At 38.7% G+C, this 21,313-nt stretch overlaps 1 protein-coding gene and 1 long non-coding RNA gene across 10 annotated transcripts in view; one reads left to right on the top strand and one right to left on the bottom strand.

The window, feature by feature from the left end:
• LOC115296084 overlaps nucleotides 1-8,318 on the bottom strand; it is a 14,569-nt gene extending 6,251 nt beyond the window's left edge. The window contains exons 1-3 of one of the 4 annotated variants that reach the window (XR_003910719.1): nucleotides 8,270-8,318; nucleotides 7,744-7,878; nucleotides 6,869-7,132 (exon numbers count right to left, since the gene is read on the bottom strand). This is a non-coding gene — a long non-coding RNA (uncharacterized LOC115296084). Of the gene's footprint in view, nucleotides 1-6,868; nucleotides 7,152-7,743; nucleotides 7,879-8,269 lie in introns of those variants that run through there. The other 3 variants (XR_003910717.1, XR_003910718.1, XR_003910716.1) reach the window with 3 other exon arrangements.
• Nucleotides 1-21,313, top strand: part of CFAP206 (cilia and flagella associated protein 206) — a 43,145-nt gene that overhangs the window by 2,458 nt on the left and 19,374 nt on the right. Inside the window, exons 1-7 of one of the 6 annotated variants that reach the window (XM_029944506.1) lie at nucleotides 7,853-7,925; nucleotides 10,352-10,460; nucleotides 11,058-11,141; nucleotides 14,078-14,168; nucleotides 15,572-15,760; nucleotides 16,781-16,939; nucleotides 18,177-18,385. In XM_029944506.1, coding sequence (XP_029800366.1) covers nucleotides 10,353-10,460; nucleotides 11,058-11,141; nucleotides 14,078-14,168; nucleotides 15,572-15,760; nucleotides 16,781-16,939; nucleotides 18,177-18,385 — 840 coding nt within the window. In that variant the 5' untranslated portion in view covers nucleotides 7,853-7,925; nucleotide 10,352. Of the gene's footprint in view, nucleotides 1-7,852; nucleotides 7,926-7,960; nucleotides 8,134-8,828; nucleotides 8,893-10,347; nucleotides 10,461-11,057; nucleotides 11,142-14,077; nucleotides 14,169-15,571; nucleotides 15,761-16,780; nucleotides 16,940-18,176; nucleotides 18,386-21,313 lie in introns of those variants that run through there. The other 5 variants (XM_029944502.1, XM_029944504.1, XM_029944505.1 and 2 more) reach the window with 5 other exon arrangements.

A 21,313-nucleotide genomic window follows, 5' to 3' on the forward strand; every position in this document is an offset into this window, starting at 1 on the left:
GTCCTCGGATCTCCCCCGTTCGCCCCCACTCACTCAGGTATCTTTGAGGTTCTATTCCCTCAGGAGTTCGTATTTTCTCCTTCCGCTCTCCGTCTTTTCCCCATTTTTAAATTGGATTATTTGTTTTTGGGTGTTGAGTTATATGAACTCTTTATATATTTTGGATATTAACCCCTTAGCAGATATATCATTTGTAAATATCTTCTCCCATTAGCTGGGTGGTCTTTTGTTGATAGTTTCCTTCACTGTGGAAAAAAACCCCACCTTTTTATTCTGGTGTAGTCCCAATAGTTTAATTTTGCTTTTCTTTCCTTGCCAAAGGAGACATAGCTAGAAAAATGTTTCTGTAGCAATGTCAAACAGATTACTGCCTATATTTTCCTCTAGGTATTTTATAGTTTTGGGTCTCACATTTAGGTCTTTAATCCATTTTGGGTTAATTTTTGTGCATGGTGAAAGAAAGTAGTCCAGTTTTATTGTTTTACATGTAGTGTCCAGTTTTCCCAATACTATTTGTTGAAGAGATTGTCATTTTTCCCATTGTGTATGCTTGCCTCATTTGTCATAGATAAATTTACCACATAAGCATAGGTTTATTTCTGGGCTTTTTATTCTGTCCCATTGATCTATGTGCTTTTTTTTTTCTGTGTCACTGCCATACTATATAGATTACTATACCTTCATAGTATATCTTGAAATCTGGTATTATGATACTTCCAGTTTTTCTTCTTCTTTTTTTTAAGATTGCTTTGGCTATTTGGGGTCTTTTTGGTTTCATACTAATTTTGGGATTATCTGTTCTAGTTCAGTGAAAAATGCTGAAGAGATTTTCATAGAGATTGCATTCAATCTATAGATTGCTTTAGGTAGTATGGATATTTTAATATTTGTTCTCCTAATCCATGAGCATGGAATGCCTTTTCATTTGTGCCATCTTCAGTTTCTTTCATCAGTGTTTTAAAATTTTCAGACTACAGGTCTTTCACTTCCTTTGTTAAGTTTATTCCTAGGTATTTTATCATTTTTGGTGCAGTTTTAAATGGGAGTGTTTTCTTAATTTCTCTTTCTGCTACTTCATTATTAGTATATAGAATTGTAACACCTTTTTGTATATTGATTTTGTATCCTGAAAATTTACTGAATTCACCTATCAGTTCTAATGGGTTTGTTTTTTTTTTTTTCTTTGGTGGAGTCTTTTGGGTTTTCTAAATATACTACCATGTCATCTGCAAATAGTGAAAATTTATTTCTTTCTTACCAATTTGGATCTATTTTATTTCTTTTTCTTGTCTGATTGCTGTGACTAGAATTTCTGGTACTATATTGAATAAATATGATAAAAGTGAATAGTCTTTAAAAAATTTTTTTTAATGTTTACTTATTTTTGAGAGAGAGAGCTAAAGAGGGGCAGAAAGAGCAAGAGAGACACAGAATCTGAAACAGGCTCCCGGTTCCAAGCTGTCAGCACAGAGCCTGATATGGGCCTTGAACTGACCAATGGCGAGATCAAGACCTGAGCCAAAGTCAGATGCTTAACGAACTCAGCTACGTGGGGGCTCCAAAGTGTGGGTATCCTCCTCGTCTTGCTCCTGATCTTAGGGGAAAACTCTTAATCTCCCCCCACTGAGTATCATGTTAGCTGTGGGGCTTGTTGTTTTTTTTTTTAAGTCTACAACATTCTTGAGGGTAATTCCTTTAACTCTGAGATTAAAAAAACATTTAATAAAATGTAGGTCATTTCCTCTAGTATGACTTCCATCACAATTGGTTAGCTCTATTTACTTGTTAGGTTAAACCCATTACTGAATGAAGGTTTGTACTCTGGTGGACTTAATGTCCTTTATTTTTATTTTATTTATCTCTTAAGTTTATTTATTTTGAGAGACAGAGTCAGGGAGGAGAGAGGAGAACATGAACACCAAGCAGGCTCTATGCTGTCAGTGCAGGGCCCCACAATGGGGCTTTATCATATAGACTGTGAGCTCATGACCTGAGCAGAGATCATAAGTCAGATGCTTAACCAACTGAGCCACCCAGGATTCCCTAAAGGTTTTCTTTTTAAACAACACTGATAACAGTTCTTGTGCTGTCTTTTTCTGAAGATAAATATATCTAATTCCTACCTTTTTAATTTTTTCTGACAAGATTATTTTTATCATTCTCTTAAGACCCTTGAGTTCCTCCATATTTCCTTTTACATTGCTACCATATTAAAACTAGGAAAAATTAGTTCTATAAGGACTAGAAGTCCAATAATCCTGAATAGTTTCATACTTGATTTTTTCAGTAATAACAGTGATAAAAGTAATATCTAAAATTTAATGATCCTTTTATTTATATAAGGCATATGCTAAATGCTTCATAAGTATTACCTCATTTTATACTCACAACTCTGTGAGGTAGATGCTATTATTAGCTCTGTTTTATAAATGAGAAATCTGGGGGCACCTGGCTGGCCATGGTAGAGCCTGTGGTTCTTGATTTCAGGCTCATGAGTTCAAGCCCAACATTGGGTGTGGAGCCTACTTAAATTAAATAAATTCAAATAAGAAATTTGGACTGTTGACAGGTTTATAGATGGAACTATTAGCACTATAATATTGAATAATAAACTACCAGAAAACTTAGTGGTTGAAGACAGTATTTATTTATTATCACACATCTACAGGTTGGCTGGAGTTGGGCTGATCTAGGTCAGGCCCAATTGAATAAATGTATATCTCACTGAGATTGGGTTAGGCAATTTTGCTCCATTTGCCTAGCATTCCTCTCCTGGGACCAAAGAGCTAGCCAGGGTATGTTCTTCTAATGTCCTCGAATGCAGATTCGAGGGAAAGAAGAAATGTGGGGTCTCTTAAGGCTTTGGCTCTGAACGTGGAACACTGTCACTTCCACACATCCCATTGGCCAAAGCAAAGTCAAAGGGGAGGAAGGATTCAAGTCTATGGGAAGGAGTACATGCCAAGGGAAGTGGATAATTAGAACCAATAGTTCGGTGTAGTACAAAAGGCTAAATAATATTTCCAAAGACACACCCATTGTAGGTAGCAGTTAAGGTTTGAATTTGCATGAATGTGGCAGAAAACCTAATAACAATGACTTAATGAGGTAGAGGTTTATTTTCTCTGATGTTATGGGAGGTAGCTAATCAAGAAGACTGATATGGCTCCTCTATAGTATCACCAGGAACTCAGATTTTTTTCAGCCCTCCTTAAGGTGTGATCCTCATCTTCATGTTCACAATAGGCTGGAATTTCAGCCAGTATAATCAGCAAATACGAAGAAAAGGGAAGGAGATAGACATAAAATGAAAGGACTATTTCTGATACCCTATCCAGTGATTCCATTGATACCTTATTGGCCAGTACCATGTCATATGTCACCACCCCTGGATGAAAGATGGGGTAAGATATGTTTTTTCTGTTTTTCAGTATGGAACATTGTCATTCACAACACAATCACACAATCAGGTTTAGTAAGAAGGAAAAGAAAATTGATATTAAGTGGGCAATGAGCAGTATCAGACACATTCAGGAAATATTTGTGCCAAGATTTGCCTATTCATTTAAAATTATACTTAAAAAAAATATATATATATACTTAATATGATGACATTCTTAGCATCTTAAAAATATTTAATATTCTAATTTATAAGTAATACCTGCTCATGAAAGACATTTTGGTAGGTATCTTTTTTTTTAATATTATTTTTTTAATGTTTTTTTATTTTTGAGAGAGAGAGACAGAGCACCACCAGGGGAGGGGGACAGAGAGGCACAGAATCTGAAGTTGGCTCCAGGCTCCGTGCTGTCAGTACAGAGCCTGACGTGGGGCTCAAACCCATGAGATGTGAGATCATGACCCGAGCCAAATTCGGACACTCAACTGAGTGACCCACCCAGGCACCCCAGTAGATGTCTTAAAGTATAAAGGAGAAAACAGCCATAATCTCATTGCCCAGGTGGCACCACTGTTAAGATTTTGCTATATTACTTGACTTTTGGTTGCTTTACCTTGTATATTTACAGTTTCCAAATTGCACTCAGTCTCTACAAATACTTAGTCCCTTCTCCCCATTATTTTTTCCTTCATTTTGTTTTTATAGGCAATATATATTCATTATAGAAAATCTAGAGATATTAGAAAAGTATAATATAATAAAAATAACAACTTACCCATATACAGATAGGTAATAAATAAAATAAAATGAATAATCAGGGTGCCTAGGTAGCTCAGTTAGTTGAGTGTCTGACTCTTGACTTCGGCTCAGGTTATGATGTCAGGGTCATGGGATCCAGCCCTGAACTGAGCTCTGTGCTGAGGATGGATTAAGATTCTCTCTCTCTCTCAAAAAAAAATATATATATATATATATGTATATGTGTGTGTATATATATATGTATAATAACATGAATAATAATTTACCCTGACTCATATCCAGACCCTGCTAATGATATTTATAAACAAGTTTACATACTTTTTATATATATTATATATGTGCATATATGAATATAATTGAGGTCATACTATATATACATTTTGCATTTGGCTTTTAAAATTATAAGACAAACACAAGGATTTTGTTCACATTATTTTGGATATCTGCCTAATCTTTCACTTTGTCAACATTCTTTAAGTATGAGATGTTTAGGTTTCCAATGTTTTCCTATTATCTATCTTGCTACTATAAACATCTATTTTAGCACAAGCTTCATCCACATTCTAGGAAAATTGTCTAGAAGGGGAAAATAAATAAAATCCTTTGATATTATGACTTTCACTTTTTTGTATTCATTTATGCCGGAATCCAGCTCCAGCAGGTCCAGGGCTCCCTGAAGGATGGACAGTGTTGGCGTGAGAGAGTGATGTGAGAGCCTCAAGTTTCTTTCTGATCACCAGGCAGGCGTCTCTGCCCTGTTTTGGTGTCTCTTTTTTATTGGTTAAGCGATAACATGCCATCAGAAAATAGAATTTTTTACATTGGCTAATTTTTTGTGATAAGATGCTTTTTGATCATCGAAGGTGTACAGAAACAAGTTTTACAGAATTATTTTTGTAGAACCATCCCATTCATTCTTGGCGTCAGTCCCCCAGATTAAGAAAGTAACAAACTTATCTTACTTGTATGGGTTGGTTTTTTGCCAATATTTATGACTTTGTTTTTAATTAACAAGTTACAACCAAGTAACACTAAAATTAAAACATAGGTTAAGTTGTATATAGATAGGCTAGGAGTTATTTTATCTGGCTCATTAACCACAAGAGAAAGAATGTTTGTTAACAAGTTGCTTGAGAAAGCCCTTTCTTTGATGTAAGCACAATGGGGGCCCTATGTGTGTTGGCCTTGCACCTGGGTTTCTATTTTCTTATCCATCCTCATAACTGAAGTCAGTACAAGGGAGAGTATTTGTAGAATGTGGACTTTGGGAAGGGACTATGTTCTGACCTTGTCTTCTATATCTTATATCCAAATTAGGCTCCTTTTCTCTGGGTCAGACTTCAATGCAACTCTTGTGTTTTTAACCCCTTCACAGTCTATGTCTTGGGTCTGCAAGGCTCATTAGAAGAGCCTTTTGGAAAACATCTACAGTGCTTTGATATAAAATTTCTTATGCAGGGACAGGAAAATGTTTTTTCTTACGGGGTAACTGTGTGCAGAATATTGGTCTGATTTGGAACGCTGTAAGGCATAATTAATGACAACAGGCTTATTTTCAACATGAGCAGTAGTAGCAAAAGGAGATACCAGTTTCACCTCATGACAGGAGCTGTGCAAACGCCTGCCATTTCCTTGCTGTGACTGTATCATCCAGCGGGACCCATGCGGCTCCCAGTACATTTATTTCCTAGTAACCTGAGAAAGTCTTTAAGCAAAGCATATCCCATTTACAGTTGACCCTTTAACAACATGGGTTTGAACTGCACAGGTCCTCATGTATGTGGATTTCTTTTTGGTACAATACAGCCATGGAAATGTATTTTCTCTTATGATTTTAATATTTTTTCCTCTAGCTTTATTGTAAGGACACAGTATAACATACAACATACAACATATGTGTTAATTGACTGTGTTATGGGTAAGCTTCTGGTCGACAGTAGGCAATTAGTAATTAAGTTTTGGGGGAGACAAAACCTTTTTATTTTTGAGGGTGGAGGTGGGGGTTGGAGCACCTAACCCCAAAGATATTCAAGGGTCAACTGTCTTTGCTGTTTCAGAAAAATTCTGGCAGTAGCCTGTTTGAAAATAAAACTTGTTGATACTGGTTTCTAGTATCGGTTTAATCCTATTTTGTACTTCCATAGCAGTAAGCAGATCTAATGAACATTACTGTTAGGGAACAAAACCTCATTATCCCAACCCTAGTCATGGGTGTGTCCTTATCATGTGCTTCCTGAATATGCGGTTTTCTCTTCTGGCAGGTTACACCATCCTATTATAGACTTCCTTTGGACAGAGCATGAAGTTAAACTGTGATCCTTTTTATTAAAAAAAACAAAAACAAAAACTAGATTCTTTTATATAAACTCCATACAACAATACAGCCCCTCCATTTTCTCAGCTTCTCCAAACTGGATCCTGCATCCCCTGGCTTCCTTTTAATGGCCATAGATTCCCACACTCGAAAGGGTTAACCTTAAAAATAAAGCTGTAAGGGGTGCCTGGGTGTCTTAGTTGGTTAAGTGACCGACTTTTGATTTGGCTCAGGTCATGATCTCAGGGTCTGTGAGTTCGAGTCCTGCATTTGGCTCTGTGCTGACTGCATGGAGCTTGCTTGGGGTTCTCTGTCTCCCTCTCTCTCTGCCTCTTCTCTGCTCTCTCTCTCCCTCAAAACTAAATAACTATTAAGAAAAATAAAGCTTCAGGTAGTTCACTAGCAAAATGAGTTTATTCAGGAATAACAGATGACTGCAATTTGGGTTAAGACAGTTAAGCAAAACAAACAATGCAAAGGAACATTATTTAATTGCAGGAGGAAGGAGGAAGTTGGGAGGGACTGTTTTGAATAAGAGTTCATTGGAGAAAAGCACGAGTTTAGAGGTAGTCCATTTCTTACAGGCTGCAATATACATCTTTCTCTGTTGGGGCCTGTAATTGATGATTCTTTCCTTTTGAGAGTTCTTCTGTTGAAGTCTGTAACTGACAATTCTGCCTATAATTTAATGGTGGAAAGGCAGGGGCTTCCCCTACAAGGCTCCCCGTCTAGCCTACCATGTATGCTTTCAGTGAGGTTTCCTTTTATTAATTTTCATAAAAGTAAATACTCTTTTTTAGGAAATCTTATATTTTGATACACTTAACTACTGAGGTGTATGTAGTGAACTCACCTTTCTCTACCTCCGGTTTAGGACCTTCCATATTTTGTGTGTGTGTGTGTGTGTGTGTGTGTGTGTGTGTTTTAATCGTTTATTGTCAAATTGGTTTCCATATAACACCCAGTGCTCTTCCCCACAAGTGCCCTCCTCCATTACCACCACCTCCCTCCCCCTTCCCCTTCAACTCTCAGTTCGTTTTCAGTATTCAGTAGTCTCTCAGGTTTTGCGCCCCTCTCTCTCCCCCAACTCTTTCCCCCTTCCCCTCCCCATAGTCCTCCATTAGGTTTCGCCTGTTAGACCAATGAGTGCAAACATATAGCATCTGTCCTCCACCTGACTTATTTCGCTTAGCAGACACCCTCGCGGTGCATCCACTTTGCTCCAAATGGCCATATTTCATTTTGTGTTTTTAAAAATTCTTGCCCATACCTCACGGGAAAATCTGCAGTTGGGGCCCAGCTCCGCCTCCCTGCGTTGGTCCCGCCCATGCCGGTCACGCCCACGCGGGCCTCAGCACTCCATCTCCATGGTTACCGGTCACAAGCGGAGTACCTGCAGCTTACCCTGAGGTTGGGCAAAGCCGGGGAAGAGGGAAATCATCGTATAGACTGGTCAGTAGCTCTCTAAGCCACGGTGACTCAACCCGGGGCTCAGCGCCCTGCAGCCATGAGGAGGGAACATGGGCCCCGGGTAGAGCCCCTGGGGCTGGAGACTGCAGCTTCGGTTCAGACTTAACTGTCGGTCAGAACTCCTTTCCTTGCGCCCAGTCTGAGCGGACACAGGTTACTTCCGGCCTGCGGGAGCTGCCCAGGTCCGCAGGTCAGACCTCTAACTCGAACTGAGCGAGCATCTGAGCTTCGGGTCTCTACTAGGGGCTACTTGAACCCCTAAAGGCCAGAAGTCAGGAGATGTAGAGCTTCACGTGGGGGCGGAGGAGGGTAATAAGGGGAGTTACCTGCTCCGGGCCTCACGGCACAGACATGGGCGCGCGCATAGGCGGACAGGCGCCCACGCGCAGCTAACACTTTCAGAGCACTGCTTACTTACACGACGTTGTTTTAACCTCTAAGTGTATAGAACTTACTTAGGTCTTGGACAACTCTGAGGAGAGGGTAATAGTCTTAAGTTTTTTAGAGGAGGAAACCGGCTCATGGAGAATGGAAGCAAATGTCTAGCGTCTAAGCTAGAAAATAAGCAGGACACCGTGGATTCCAGGCAGTCTGGTTCTGCTGGACAGAATGCCAAGTGTTACCTTACCTGAGCACTAATAATGCTGAGAGTTAGCCGTATCTGTCTGAATTGTCTTTGTTATTCTCTGCATGCAAAGAAATCGTGTGCTCAGTTACCGACGCTTAGGAAGATCAGAACACGCAATAGTCATTAAACCAATCACCCTTTAATGGTTTGTAGTACATGGAATTAATACTAGGAGTTCATTTAAAAATGGTTTCATATTTCACATGATATTATTTTGATTTTTTTCTTTTATGTTTTTAATAAAAAGTTCAACTCCAACGTGGGTGTGCAGGAAAGAGAATTTAGATGATCCAAGCAAGAGTTGTTTTCCAAGCATCTCATGTAATTATTAAAGATCATTTAGTGGATTTGGTGGAATAAGCATTTCCTCTTTCAAACTGTAATCTGCCACCTGCAGATAGGGCTGGTATTTCTCATTATATCTACCTCCCATACCGTTTAGTCATCCAATTCAAAAATATATATTATAAATATACTTTTGGTGACTACTATCGTTTAAATTGTCAACCTAAAAACAAACCAGTTCAAGAGGCAAGGCGGTTGTTGGGATAAAAGGATTGGGGGTCAGGCGTGTAAGATTTAGGTAGAAACCCAAATAGTGTACCGATTAAAGGAGGTGGCCTCAGGGTTTTTATGGAGAAAAAAAGTTTAGTAAATTTTTTCAAAAGCTCATTGGTGTTAATAGGCAGGGCCAGATTTATACTTCATTCATTGGTCAGCTGAAGTAGTCACTAGTCAGAAGTTCGCATTTATCATCACACTTTTCAAATAGGGTTTTCTTGTTCTTGCTGAATTCTTGGAATGTTGGCAATTTGGCTTAATTCAAAGATTTAGAAAGGGGAACATGGGAGGCAGTTCCCTTGAAATGGCTGCTCTTGCTCTGTTTTAAAAATTCCTCTAGTGTCATTTTCACAAAATAGGAACTATTTCAATACCAATTTGAAGTCACAATTGCTCTTTCTTTCATCAACAAAATCCCTCATTTTTATAAATATAGTTTTTATCTTTATAGATGCTAATAAATGCTAATAAGTTGATAAGTGTAGTACTATTTACAAATATAATGAGAAATCTAAAGAGGAAAAGAATCATATTTAAGTACTGTTAGGGGGGGCCAAGAATTGCACAAAGAGTAGAGCAAGAAGCAGGACAGTTTACATACTCTCCAAGGGAGGAGAGGGGCCATATAGCCAGAGAGATGTCCCCGGAGCTTCTTTGGGGATGGGCCTTTTTTTTTTTTAAGTTTATTTATTTATTTTGAGAGAGAGGGAGGGAGGAGGGAGAAAATCCCAAGGAGTCTCCAAACCACCAGCACAGAGTGCAACACAGGGCTCATGACCTGAGCAAAGGAAACCAAGAATCAGAGGCTTAACCAACTGAGCCACCCAGGCCCCCCCTGGAATGCCTAGCCTTTTAAGGGTTTTGTTTGTTTGTTTGTTTTTCTTTTTTAAGGATGTGAGAGGGTTGAGGCTGTGCCCATTGTGGGTGTGCGGAGGGGGTTGATTCTCCACCTGGTAGTGCGCAGGTAGCAGGATTCTCCAGGGGCTCTGTCTGGGGCTTGTCTGAGGTGTGGGTTGAGAGAGATGAATATGTTTTACAGTTGGGGTCTATTTTCTGACGATGTAGGGCCCTGTGACCTAGAAAAACAAAGAGTTAAGGCCAAGCGCAGCCACCTGAATTTTGTCTGTAAGCTTGGCTGGGGGGGGGGCGGGCAGGGTTGGTTGTTGAATAGAGTCATTTCAAATACAATTTTTAAAAAATCATTGTTTTATTTAGCTAGAATGCCTCCCACTCAGGCAGAAAGTGTTATAAAGAATATCATTCGAGAAATAGGACAAGAATGTGCAGCTCATGGAGAGATTGTTTCTGAAACTCTGGCTGCTTTCATGGTAAGAATGAATATTTTTTGAATTACTGCTTTATTAAAAAATAGCCTTAAGTGGTACCCATTTCTCTTAAAATTCTGTAGAGCTTACCTAAATGTTATTCCATTGAAACCATTGAGACCATTAGAAAAGTTAGCAAAAAATGTTTTTCTATGAAACATGTCAGTTCTAGATTTATAGAAACTGATTTAGAAGATACTGATTTGTTTTAGAAACATCAATAATGTCGTATGTTAGAGTTTAACGTGTATTTTTGTTCACTGTTGTAAAAATTACTCATTGCCTTGGTCTCTTTATTCTTGCTTTTGGTTTAACGATACCCAATAAAAATGTGATAAAGTATTCAAATAGTTTCCCAATCTAAAGTCTAGTCGCTGCTTTCAAGTTATTTCGTCTTATAATTTTTGAACAGCATATTCAAATTTGATGCTTATTGCGTCCTTTCTTCAACCTCTAGTGAAAGTGCTGATGAAATGGATAATAATAAAATCCGCTGAATAATTGACCCCTGAGTAATCAGGAGGCAGTTATTTAAAAAATGGAAATAAACTTGCTTCACAATTATATAAAATGATTTAATAGATTATTTCCTACTCACAGGTGAAAGCTGTTGTCTTGGACCCACGTAATGGCTTTAACATGGATAGAACCCTCATGAAAAGTGACGTACAGAAACTCATTAAGGTGATTATACAACAATTCTCAAATTTTAAATTATTTGTCTGCAATTCTGATTATTATATTTGTGTTAGCCATTAGTGCCTTGCTTCATGAAACAAGACCCTACCAACTAGTGGTACAAACAAATGTGAGATTTATTGTTTCTCATAAAGTCTAGAGATACACAGGTTGTTTTCCCTGGCTTCCTGGGCCAACATTGGTCATACGTTTTCATCCCGTGGTTACAAGATAGCTTCTCCACCTCTAGGTAGGTGTGAGGACAGAGGGCAAATATGTGTGCCAATTGGGTCTATCACTTTTTATTCAGAAAGTAATAACTTTCTCAGAATTTTTCTCATCTGCTTATGTTTATTGACAAGAATGATTCTGCAAGTGAGCCTGGGACATTGATTTCTTTCTTTTTTTTTTTTTTTTTTTAAGCAGAACAAATCTTTGCCCTAGTCCAGATTGGGGCTATTGTAATGAAGGACATGTGTGGATACTGGCAGGTAGCGACGGCTGCCACAGTATTTTAGAGACCCTTTGTTACTAACCTAACGTTACACTGAGAACATTATTATTTAAAAATTTGTTTAGTATTTATTTATTTTGGAGAAACAGAGTGCAAGCAGGGGAGGGGCAGAGAGAGAGGGAGACGCAGAATCCAAAGCAGGCTCCAGGCTCAGAACTGTTAGCACAGAGCCTGAAGTGGGGCTCAAACCCACAAACTGTGAGATCATGACCTGAGCCGAAGTTGGACGCTTAACTGACTGAGCTACCCAGGTGCCCCACATTGAGAACATTATTAACTGACTTGTCATACAGTATAAAATTACATGGTACTAAATTAAGATTCATATAATTATCGATTCAATGTAATTTGTGGTTTTCAATTCTGAAGGAAAAATTGATGCTGTAGCAAATAATTCATACTTAGGAATCAAGTATATGTGCCTGAAAACTAGTTTTAAGAACCAAAGATGGCAGAAATTTTAGACATCATTAGTTTTTTCACATGTTTTAAATGTGATTCACTGGATATAGGTGCTTAGGTATTTTTTCCTAAATATTCCTAGATGTATTGCCTAAAAATTCAACATTATTTTTTTATCCCAGGCTTAATGATTTTAATTTTAATTCCCTCCTTCCCACAAAGGACTTTAAACAAGCTTTCCCAAGCTTGTATATGGATATTTTCTGGGCTCAGACAACTGGTAGGGAAAAATCTTCATCACTACCATCATCTCATAGCCAACAATTCACATAATGGAGTAGAGGTCTATATGCAGCTGCTAGAGGGCTGGGCGAGAGCTTTGGGGGCCTGGAGCTGGGGAACATGTCATTAGGATGATTCTGCAGTAGAGGTGCCGTGATTGCGCCAGGCAGCCTAGAGCTGGGTCTTTCTGTGCCAACTGTATATATATATGGATGAATGTATTTATTTTGAGAGACAGAGGTCACAAGTGGAGGAGGGGCAGAGAGAGAGAGACAGAGACAGAGACAGAGAGACAGAGAGAGACAGAGAAAGAATATCCCAAGCAGGCTCAGCACTGTCAGTTCAGAAGTCTGACTCGGGGCTTGATCTCATGAACTGTGATCAAGCCAAGATCAAGAGGCAGTCACTTAATTGACTGAGCACTCCAGGCGCCCCTCTGTGCATGAAACCTGTTCTTTGCAATGGGGGAAATGGCTTGATGGTCAGTCAGAAACTTTATTGGAAAGCTCTGAAGAAAAATCAAGAGAGGCAGAAGATAAATTTTTCTTTTGCTCAGTGCTCAAGAAGTTTTCTTTTGTCCTCTAACTCCGCTAAGTTGGAAAGAATCAAACTCAATTTACTTTTAATATGACAGGTACATAAATTATCAATGTACATCTTGCTTTAGAGGACAAAGATTACTTCCTTTTTTCTCAATTAAAAATCATGTGGATGGGGCGCCTGGGTGGCTCAGTTGGTTGAGCCTCCGACTTCGGCTCAGGTCATGATCTCACATTTGTGGGTTCGAGCCCCACGTTGGGCTCTGTGCTGACAGCTCGGGGCCTGGAGCCTGCTTCTGATTCTGTCTCCCTCTCTCTCTGCCCCTCCCTGCTCATGCTCTGTCTCTCTCTGTCTCAAAAATAAATAAAACATTAAAAAATTTTTTAAAAAATCATGTGGATGAGCCAATTTTTGTATTTGTGAAGTCTGTGTTTAGAACAGTACTTTTCCACCTGGAGGGATCTAGGTGCACAGGCTCTATCAAAGCCCAGTGTCCAGGCATTAGTCTTGCATTCGGTCTCTGTCCTCGCAGGAAAGCAGGGGTTGGTGCTCAGGGAGGTACATTGCGGGTGTCGCCGCTGCTATGCCTGCCGACTGCAGATATAAAACCTAAGGGGTGAGACAGGAAAGAGAAAAAAATTCAGGTTGATCATATAATCTAAAGGGGCAAAGCAGAGAAGTGGAATGGCCATCTATGTGGGCGGGAAAATGGGAGAAAACAGACCAGGGAAGGAATTTTGAAATAAAAACCAGAGCCAGAGAGATTTTCTGAGCAGAACGGCCTTTTATAAAATAAAAATAACCCCCAAACTCAACAAAGAAGGAGTGTTGTTTAAGAGGTTCAAATAAATAGTAATGAGAGATTCTAGATGAGCTCTAGACAGGAGCCTAAGCTTTGCGGAGCATTTGCCCACATCCAGACTGCATAGACTAACCAAAGTGTCAAGTTTCTCGCCTTAGACTAGACTCTTAGCCACCTGGATATGGTGATATTGCTGATCTCAGGGAAATAACTTACTACTTATTAAATGTTACTTATTAAATGAAGGCCTCAAGAGCAAAACAATAAAAGGTGCTATTGGTGGATAAATATCAGAAACCATTGCTTAGATGTTTCTCTTAATTTTTGAAAATAACTGTAGGAAATTCTTGTGAGTATTTCAGAAAATATAACTAGAAACATTTGTGGGATATTCTTTTCTAGCTTTGTGTGTCTCGGCTATTGGATAGTAAAAACCCATCCCTGGACACCATTAAGATGCAAGTCTACTTTGATATGAATTATACAAGTCGAGGTAATGTATCTATCTTTTTAAAGGATTCATATTGTATTGCAAGTAATAAGGGCTTCATCTGGTTGACAATGATTAAGCTAATTTTTTAATCTATCTTTTGAAAATTTTTCCAACTTTGAAGAATAGAATAAGGGTGGAAATGCTCAATGAGGAAAACACTAATGGCCTTTGTGAGTGTTAAAAGTAAAGTCTAATTATTATGCCTGTGATAGTTATGCTTCCAAGTCCATTGTGTTTTAACCATTTTATAACTAACACTATAATTAGAAATTAAAACAACCAGCCCATCAAAGTAAAAAGTTTCTAATTTGCTGATTTTTTTGTTTTTGCTTCATATTATCTTATAATGCTTACCTAAATTAGGTAACTACCCCAACATGAAATGAATGATGGGAAATTTAAGTTTATTATTATTATTACTTCCTTATGTAAATAGTTTAATAAATACATCAAAGACACACTGGAAACAAGAAAAAGGAAAATAAATTTCTCTCGAGACTAGATTCCCCCTGCCCCACTGCAGTGCCATTATTATTAACCACTTGGTGATGTGTATTGACCTTGCAGTTATGCTACATATATAAATTATATATCTTGCTTTTTTGCTTCATAATAATGAAATGTTAAGGTGATAAGTGATCATGGAATTGATGAAATTGTAATTTAGATTTTTAAATTGCATAAAGTTCGCAGTTGTTTTTGTGGTAAGAGTATAGGTATGAATTGTGCATGGTTGGTATGTTAATTATTGCCCTTGAAATAGTAAAATGGGATGTCTTACTGAGCTGCAAGAATTGTCTTGCGTGAATTGTGGCTTCTGCCATGATTCGGCCTAGACCTCATCATATCACAGGAAGAGGGGAGAAGGCTATAGTTCTCGGTGCAACATCAGATTACCAGTAATGCGATTCAAAGGAAATTTATTTAGACCTAAAATAATCGAACAGGAATATTTACACTACATATGTGTATATTTATTCTAAGTGTGCTTACGTATAGTGTACTACCTGGGCTTAAATGTGGTGTAAATATATATATAGTATACATATTTCTACTATGTGGTTTATAATATACATATTACAAACTGTCTTTTATACTTTTCCTGCTAATTAGGAGGTTTTAGCACCCTTGGATATTACTGTCGGATTGTTTAAAGTCTTATATAGTTTGACAAAGTGTGCCACTTAAAGCACTGTAATCAACCTTTCCTATTAGATTTTTGCCTTGAAGTTACTTACGGGCGACTGTTTATTTTTTAATGTGATTATTACACCTTAAGAAAACACTTGTTTTTGTGCAATAGAATTGCCATACCCAAACCACTTTTTTTGTCTGATCCTACTTTCTTATGTGATAAAAACTCTAAGTCAAATATATAGAACACTGTCCTTTGCCAATTTTAGAGGAATTCCTTAAAGAACATCACCGAATCTTCGAGTCTCGATTAGGCTCTGTTACCAGAGAAATTACAGATAACAGAGCATGCTCTAGAGACGAACTGGAAAGCCTCTACCGAAAGATTGTCAGCTACGTGTTACTGCGGTCCGGGCTGGGATCCCCTACAGACATCAAGGTTGTCAGAGAAGCAACAGGTAAAAAATCTGTATGATTTCCATTCCATACGTGAAAAGATAGGAACATTGTATCTTGTAAAAGATGTTAAATTAAAAGTATTTAAGAACAAAGTTCCCTTTTTATCTGGGGGAAAAAAGCAGCAAAAATAAGAGGTTAAAACTTAGCCAGACTCCTTTTACAGTGTGTATCAACTCTAAAACCCAAATAGCACCTCTGGAAAGTGTGTATTGTTAATTTTCCTGGAGCTGCACATATCCAGGGACCCATCGCTCCTCACAAAAGAAACACTGGCACTGTGATTAACAGTGTTAATCCGGTAATGGGGACCGTTGGAAAGGGAGATTTCATATCGATGAAAGGCGTTGCATCTGCTGCCTAAAATGGATGATGGAAAAGGACACTATTTTATCCTCCCTTCTTTATCCAAAGAAATTTTCCCTTCTTTGATAATTTAAGCTCAGGAAGAGGCAAGATTTCTAGCCTTTTTATGGCTTTCTTCCACAATTATTTTAAAGCAGTGACTTTTCTACTTAGAATCCCAATTAAAAAGCTTGTTTTAATGCCCATTGTCAAAAATTGCTGATGGGTGCTTAATGAAAATGGGCACAAGGCAATGGCATTCTTTTCAATAGCCCAACTTCATGTTTTCTTTTTTTTTTAATTTTTTCTTAACATTTATGCATTTTTTGAGAGACATAGAGACACAGTGTGCGCAGAGGAAGGACAGAGAGTAAGTAAGACACAGAATCCAAAGCAGGCTCCAGGCTCTGAGCTGTCAGCACAGAGCCTGGCACGGGGCCAGAACTCATGAACCACGAGATCATGACCCGAGCTGAAGTCAGCCGCTTAACCAACTGAGCCACCCAGGCGCCCCATCAAAATTTTGTTATATGTTCTGTAAGCAGGTATCAGAAATGTGAATCATGTAAGTAGCTTGGTAAGGACAGGCTCTTAACTTTCTGCTGAAAGAAAGCCATAGTGTAGGATCTGATACCTTTATTCTACCATTTTGTCGGCCTTTTTGTGGTTTGTTTTAGCTGCCCTACAGAGTGTTTTCCCTCAGGCTGAGCTTGGGACCTTTCTAACACTTTCTAAGAAGGACAAAGAACGCCAACTGAAAGAACTCACCATGATTGTTACTGGAATTCGCTTATTTAACCGAGACTGTGGAAAGGGAGGCGAAGGCATTGACGACTGTAGGTATATCTTTTGGTTGAGTCCACAATTTATGCAGATTTAAAATCTGACTTGTGCAGCAAGGAGAATAACGTACAGTACTCCACTGGCATTCTTAGATTTCAGGTGTACAGTTCTGACTCTACCTTAGGCACAACTAGTGTTCATAATGGATTGTGATTTTTGGTTTTGCTGGGGCAAGACTTGCAGTATTATGTACCATGAAGCTGGTGTGGGAGAGTGAATCAGAAGGAAAGAGGGGCCTGCCTGGACCCCAGCCTCCCTAATTCACTGGGCTCTGTATTCTTTATTCCAATTCAAATAACCAAATGAAAAAAATACAAAGTACCCTGAAAACAGTGACTGATGCAGTTAATGGAATGCAAAGGTATAAAAGGAGATATTTGCAAATCTTCAAATCCAGGAGCATTTACTGTGCTGTTCTTATATACTTAATGCATTCACAATGTGTAAGTTTAAAAGCACTCATGAAATACCTTATTAGGGACTCAGTAGAAGGAACTTCCTTATGAATTTGATATACATGTAGGGCCACTGAGAAGGTGGTAGTATCTTTTATTATCTAGTACAATAGGGTCAGTTTTTCTATTTTAAAAACTGTTCTAGAAAGTCATATTCTCATTGGTTATAAAGTTTCTTATCTTGCTAGACTGTTCTGGTTTTTTTTTCAGTATCTGATGAGTTTCCTTTTTTTTTCCCCAATGTTTATTTATTTTTGAGAGAGAGAGAGAGAGAGAGAAGAGTGCAAGCAGGGAAGAGAGAGAGAGGGAGACCTAGAATCCAAAGAAGGCTCCAGGCTCCAAGCTGTCAGCACAGATCCTGACGTGGGGCTCCAACCCACAAGCTGAAGTCATATGCTTAACTGACTGAGCCACCCAGGTGCCCCAGTATCCTAATGAGTTTTTTAAGTCACACACTTTCCTGTTTTACAAAATATGCCTTTTCTAGAGGTACCTGATCATTAGCACATAATACCAAAGCCTATCTATTCTTTAGATTCCTCTATATTTTAGTGCCAAAAGCTGACTTGCTCTACAATGTCTTTTGTTTGGATAGGTTCTCTCCTGCCCAATTCTTTATTGCATGGTGTGAGAAGAAATATGTGAAATATATACCTTCTTCTTATTAATTTGATTTGAAAAGAACTAAACTTGATTGAATGCTCAAAATATGACCACTTGGTAGGCTCCTTCTTTGTAGATTCTTTCATGTCTCTCAATATACTTTTAAAAATAGTGCCAGCTATTCTGCAGGAAGCAATCCCGGCCACCACTCAGCACATTGATTCCCAACTTCAGACTGCCCAGGACCAGGCATACCGCTACACAGCCATCCTCGAGAAAGTAGCAAAGAACCCACTCATGAGTATGGAACTTCAGCCATTTATGCTAAAAGAAGCACTGTATAACGTGCGGCAATATGAGATCTTCCTTCAGATCATTTTGGTGAGTTAATGTCATAAGATCTGGCCTTTTCCATAGAATGCGGCTACTTTATATATTATGGAGCTAAACAAAAGGTAGAATCCGGTCATTGATAAAGGATGCGGTCTTAACTGCTCTGTTTATACTGCATATGTAGGGCTGAGAACCAAAATAGAGATGGGGAGTTGGATTTTTATTTTAATGAAAAATATTGGTAGAAATTGGTTTCTGTAGTTGTTGATTGTCTTTGGTGCTCAGTGGAATGATTGTTGGGTGCTGTAGTTAAGCTGTGTGTGTGTGTGTGTGTGTGTGTGTGTGTGTGTGTGTGTGTAAGTAATACTGCATTGTTTTCATGCAAAGCAAGTACCTAATGTATTCTTTGGCAGGTAGTTGGCCAAATAATTTTTGTGTAATTGTTATTGCAAAAGTTGGCTGAAAAGATTTTTATTGCTAAAATATTTATTTTTAAAGTATTTTTAAATGTTTTTTTGAGAGTGAGAGCATGCATGCACGTACACACACACACACACACACACACACACACACACACACACGAGTGAATGGGGGAAGGGGAGAGAGAGAGAGAGAGAGACAGGCAGAGGATCTAAAGTGGGCTGCGTGCTGACAGCAGATAGCCTGATGTGGGGCCCGAACTCAAAAACTGAGATCATGACCTGAGCTGAAGTTGGATGCCTAACTGACTGAGCCACCCAGGCACCCCTATTTCTAATATTTTTCTATTAAACAAGCCAGATAGTATTCCACATAGTTGGAAAATACAGTAAAGTGGTGATTTGAAAGTTTTTTTAAAAAGTGGCAGAGCACATTTCTTTCAGATACAGTTCTACTCAGAATCCTAAAAATATAAAACAAGTATCTAGGTGAAAGGATGGAGGGACCTTTTCACCGAGGAACATCCCCATCCCTCCCTAGGGTTCTAGGGGACGCAGTTTGTTAACTGCATCTTGACAGTGAGCTATGCTCCTACCAGTCAATGTTTTTTTGTTTGTAGCTTTATTGAGATGTAATTAACAATACTGCAAAGTATTCAGAATGTACAAGGTGGTGATTGGATATATGTATACATTGTGAGAACAGTTCTCCCGTCGAGTTAACACAGTCATCCCACGCCAGTCACTGTTTGTCTTTACACAAGGTCGACTTTCCAATAACGGTGAGACTCGGGGTCAGTGAACTGTCTTTTGTATGAGTGAATACCAATGTCTGGAGGGACAGAACAGGATGTGTTTTTAACTCATATCTTGATGACTTGATACGACTTCTGGATGTACTTGATCTGTCTTCTCTCCTTACCTACACTGTAGAGAATAGAAAGATAAACATCCAGATGACATGACTTCATTGCAAGAAACTAGGAGGTGGTCCTCACAACTGACCTACTGTCTGATTGCCTTCAGAAATGAGGACTGTAAATCAGCTATTCTAAACCTATTCTAAACCAAATCATTTTTTAATGCTGATTTATTAGAGACAGAAAGAGAGAGAGAGAGAGAGAGAGAGAGTAGGGTAGAGAGAGAAGGAGACACAGAATCGGAAGCAGCCTCCAGGCTCTGAGATGTCAGTGCAGAGCTTGATGTTGGGCTCAAACCCACAAACCGTGAGATCATGACCTGAGCTGAAGTCAGATGCTTAACTGACAGAGCCACCCAGGTGCCCCTAAACCAAATCATTCTTTAGGGTAGATGTTCCTCTAACATTGACTAGTGGCTATCAGGCTTATCTAACAAGTCAGATACTGATAGGCTTTTATAATCAGTTTATCTTGAAGTGCATGCAGATCTACAGGAGTAAAAACCTCACATTTACTTCGGAAGGGATACTATAAGAAAGAACCTTCAGAAACTGTCACACTTAATGTAAGGATATTGTAGAGAATGTCATCCATTATGTAGCATCTTCTCAGAGCCTTCAGTTGTGGATCATGTTCAGCTAATTTCAGTCCGAAAGTCTCATTGTTGTTTTCATCCTCAGAGCTAGAGGGATTGTGAGCAGAGTATATAAGTGATGAGTGTGGCCTCTGCAACCAGAATGCTTGTGTTCTGATCGTGACTTTGCCACTTACTCTATCCGTATCTTTGAGGAAATTGCTTAACTTCTCTGTGTCTTGGTTTCCCCATCTGTAAAATGGGATTATTGATTGTCTTCAGTATACAAGTAAGGCAGAACAGTGCCTGGCACATAGTTATGTGGTCAATAAATTGCTGCTGCTTCTGATAGTGTTTATTATTTTTTAAAATCCTTTAATGTTTGCTTTTGAGAGAGAGAGAGAGAGAGAACACAAGCAAGGGAGGGGCAGAGAGAGAGGGAGACATAGAATCTGAAGCAGCTCCAGGCTTTGAACTGTTAGCACAGAGCCAGATGAAGAGCCAGAACCATAAGATCATGACCTGAGCTGAAGTGGGACACTCAACTGACTGAGTCACCCAGGTGTCCCAGATAACATTTATGGCCACCATCATTCTGTTATGACTTTAGCAGAATGACTCTAATTTTATTTCTGGAGGGGTATGAACTGAAAAGTTATTTTTCAAGACAGTATCGCATGTCTAAGCCCTTTGCTGCTTATTCTATTGAAAAAGTTAACTTTCTGATCTCCCCACTCTTTTTGACTGTTTTTTTAATTTGCATCCAAGTTAGTTAGCATATAGTGCAACAATGATCTCAAGAGTAGATTCCTTAATGCCCCTTACCCATTAAGCCTATCCCCCTCCCTGCTTCTACAATCCCTCCAGTAACCCTCTGTTTGTTCTCCATACTTGAGTCTCTTATGTTTTTGTCCTCCTCCCTGTTTTTATATTTTTGCTCCCTGTCCCTTATGTTCATCTGTTTTGTATCTTAAAGTCCTCATATGAGTGAAGTCATATGGTATTTGTCTTTCTCTGACTGAATAATTTTGCTTAGCATAAAACCCTCTAGTTCTTTCCATTT

This window comes from Suricata suricatta, chromosome 7 (genome assembly GCF_006229205.1).
Source record: "Suricata suricatta isolate VVHF042 chromosome 7, meerkat_22Aug2017_6uvM2_HiC, whole genome shotgun sequence".
In the NCBI taxonomy this organism is placed as follows: Eukaryota; Metazoa; Chordata; class Mammalia; order Carnivora; family Herpestidae; genus Suricata; species Suricata suricatta.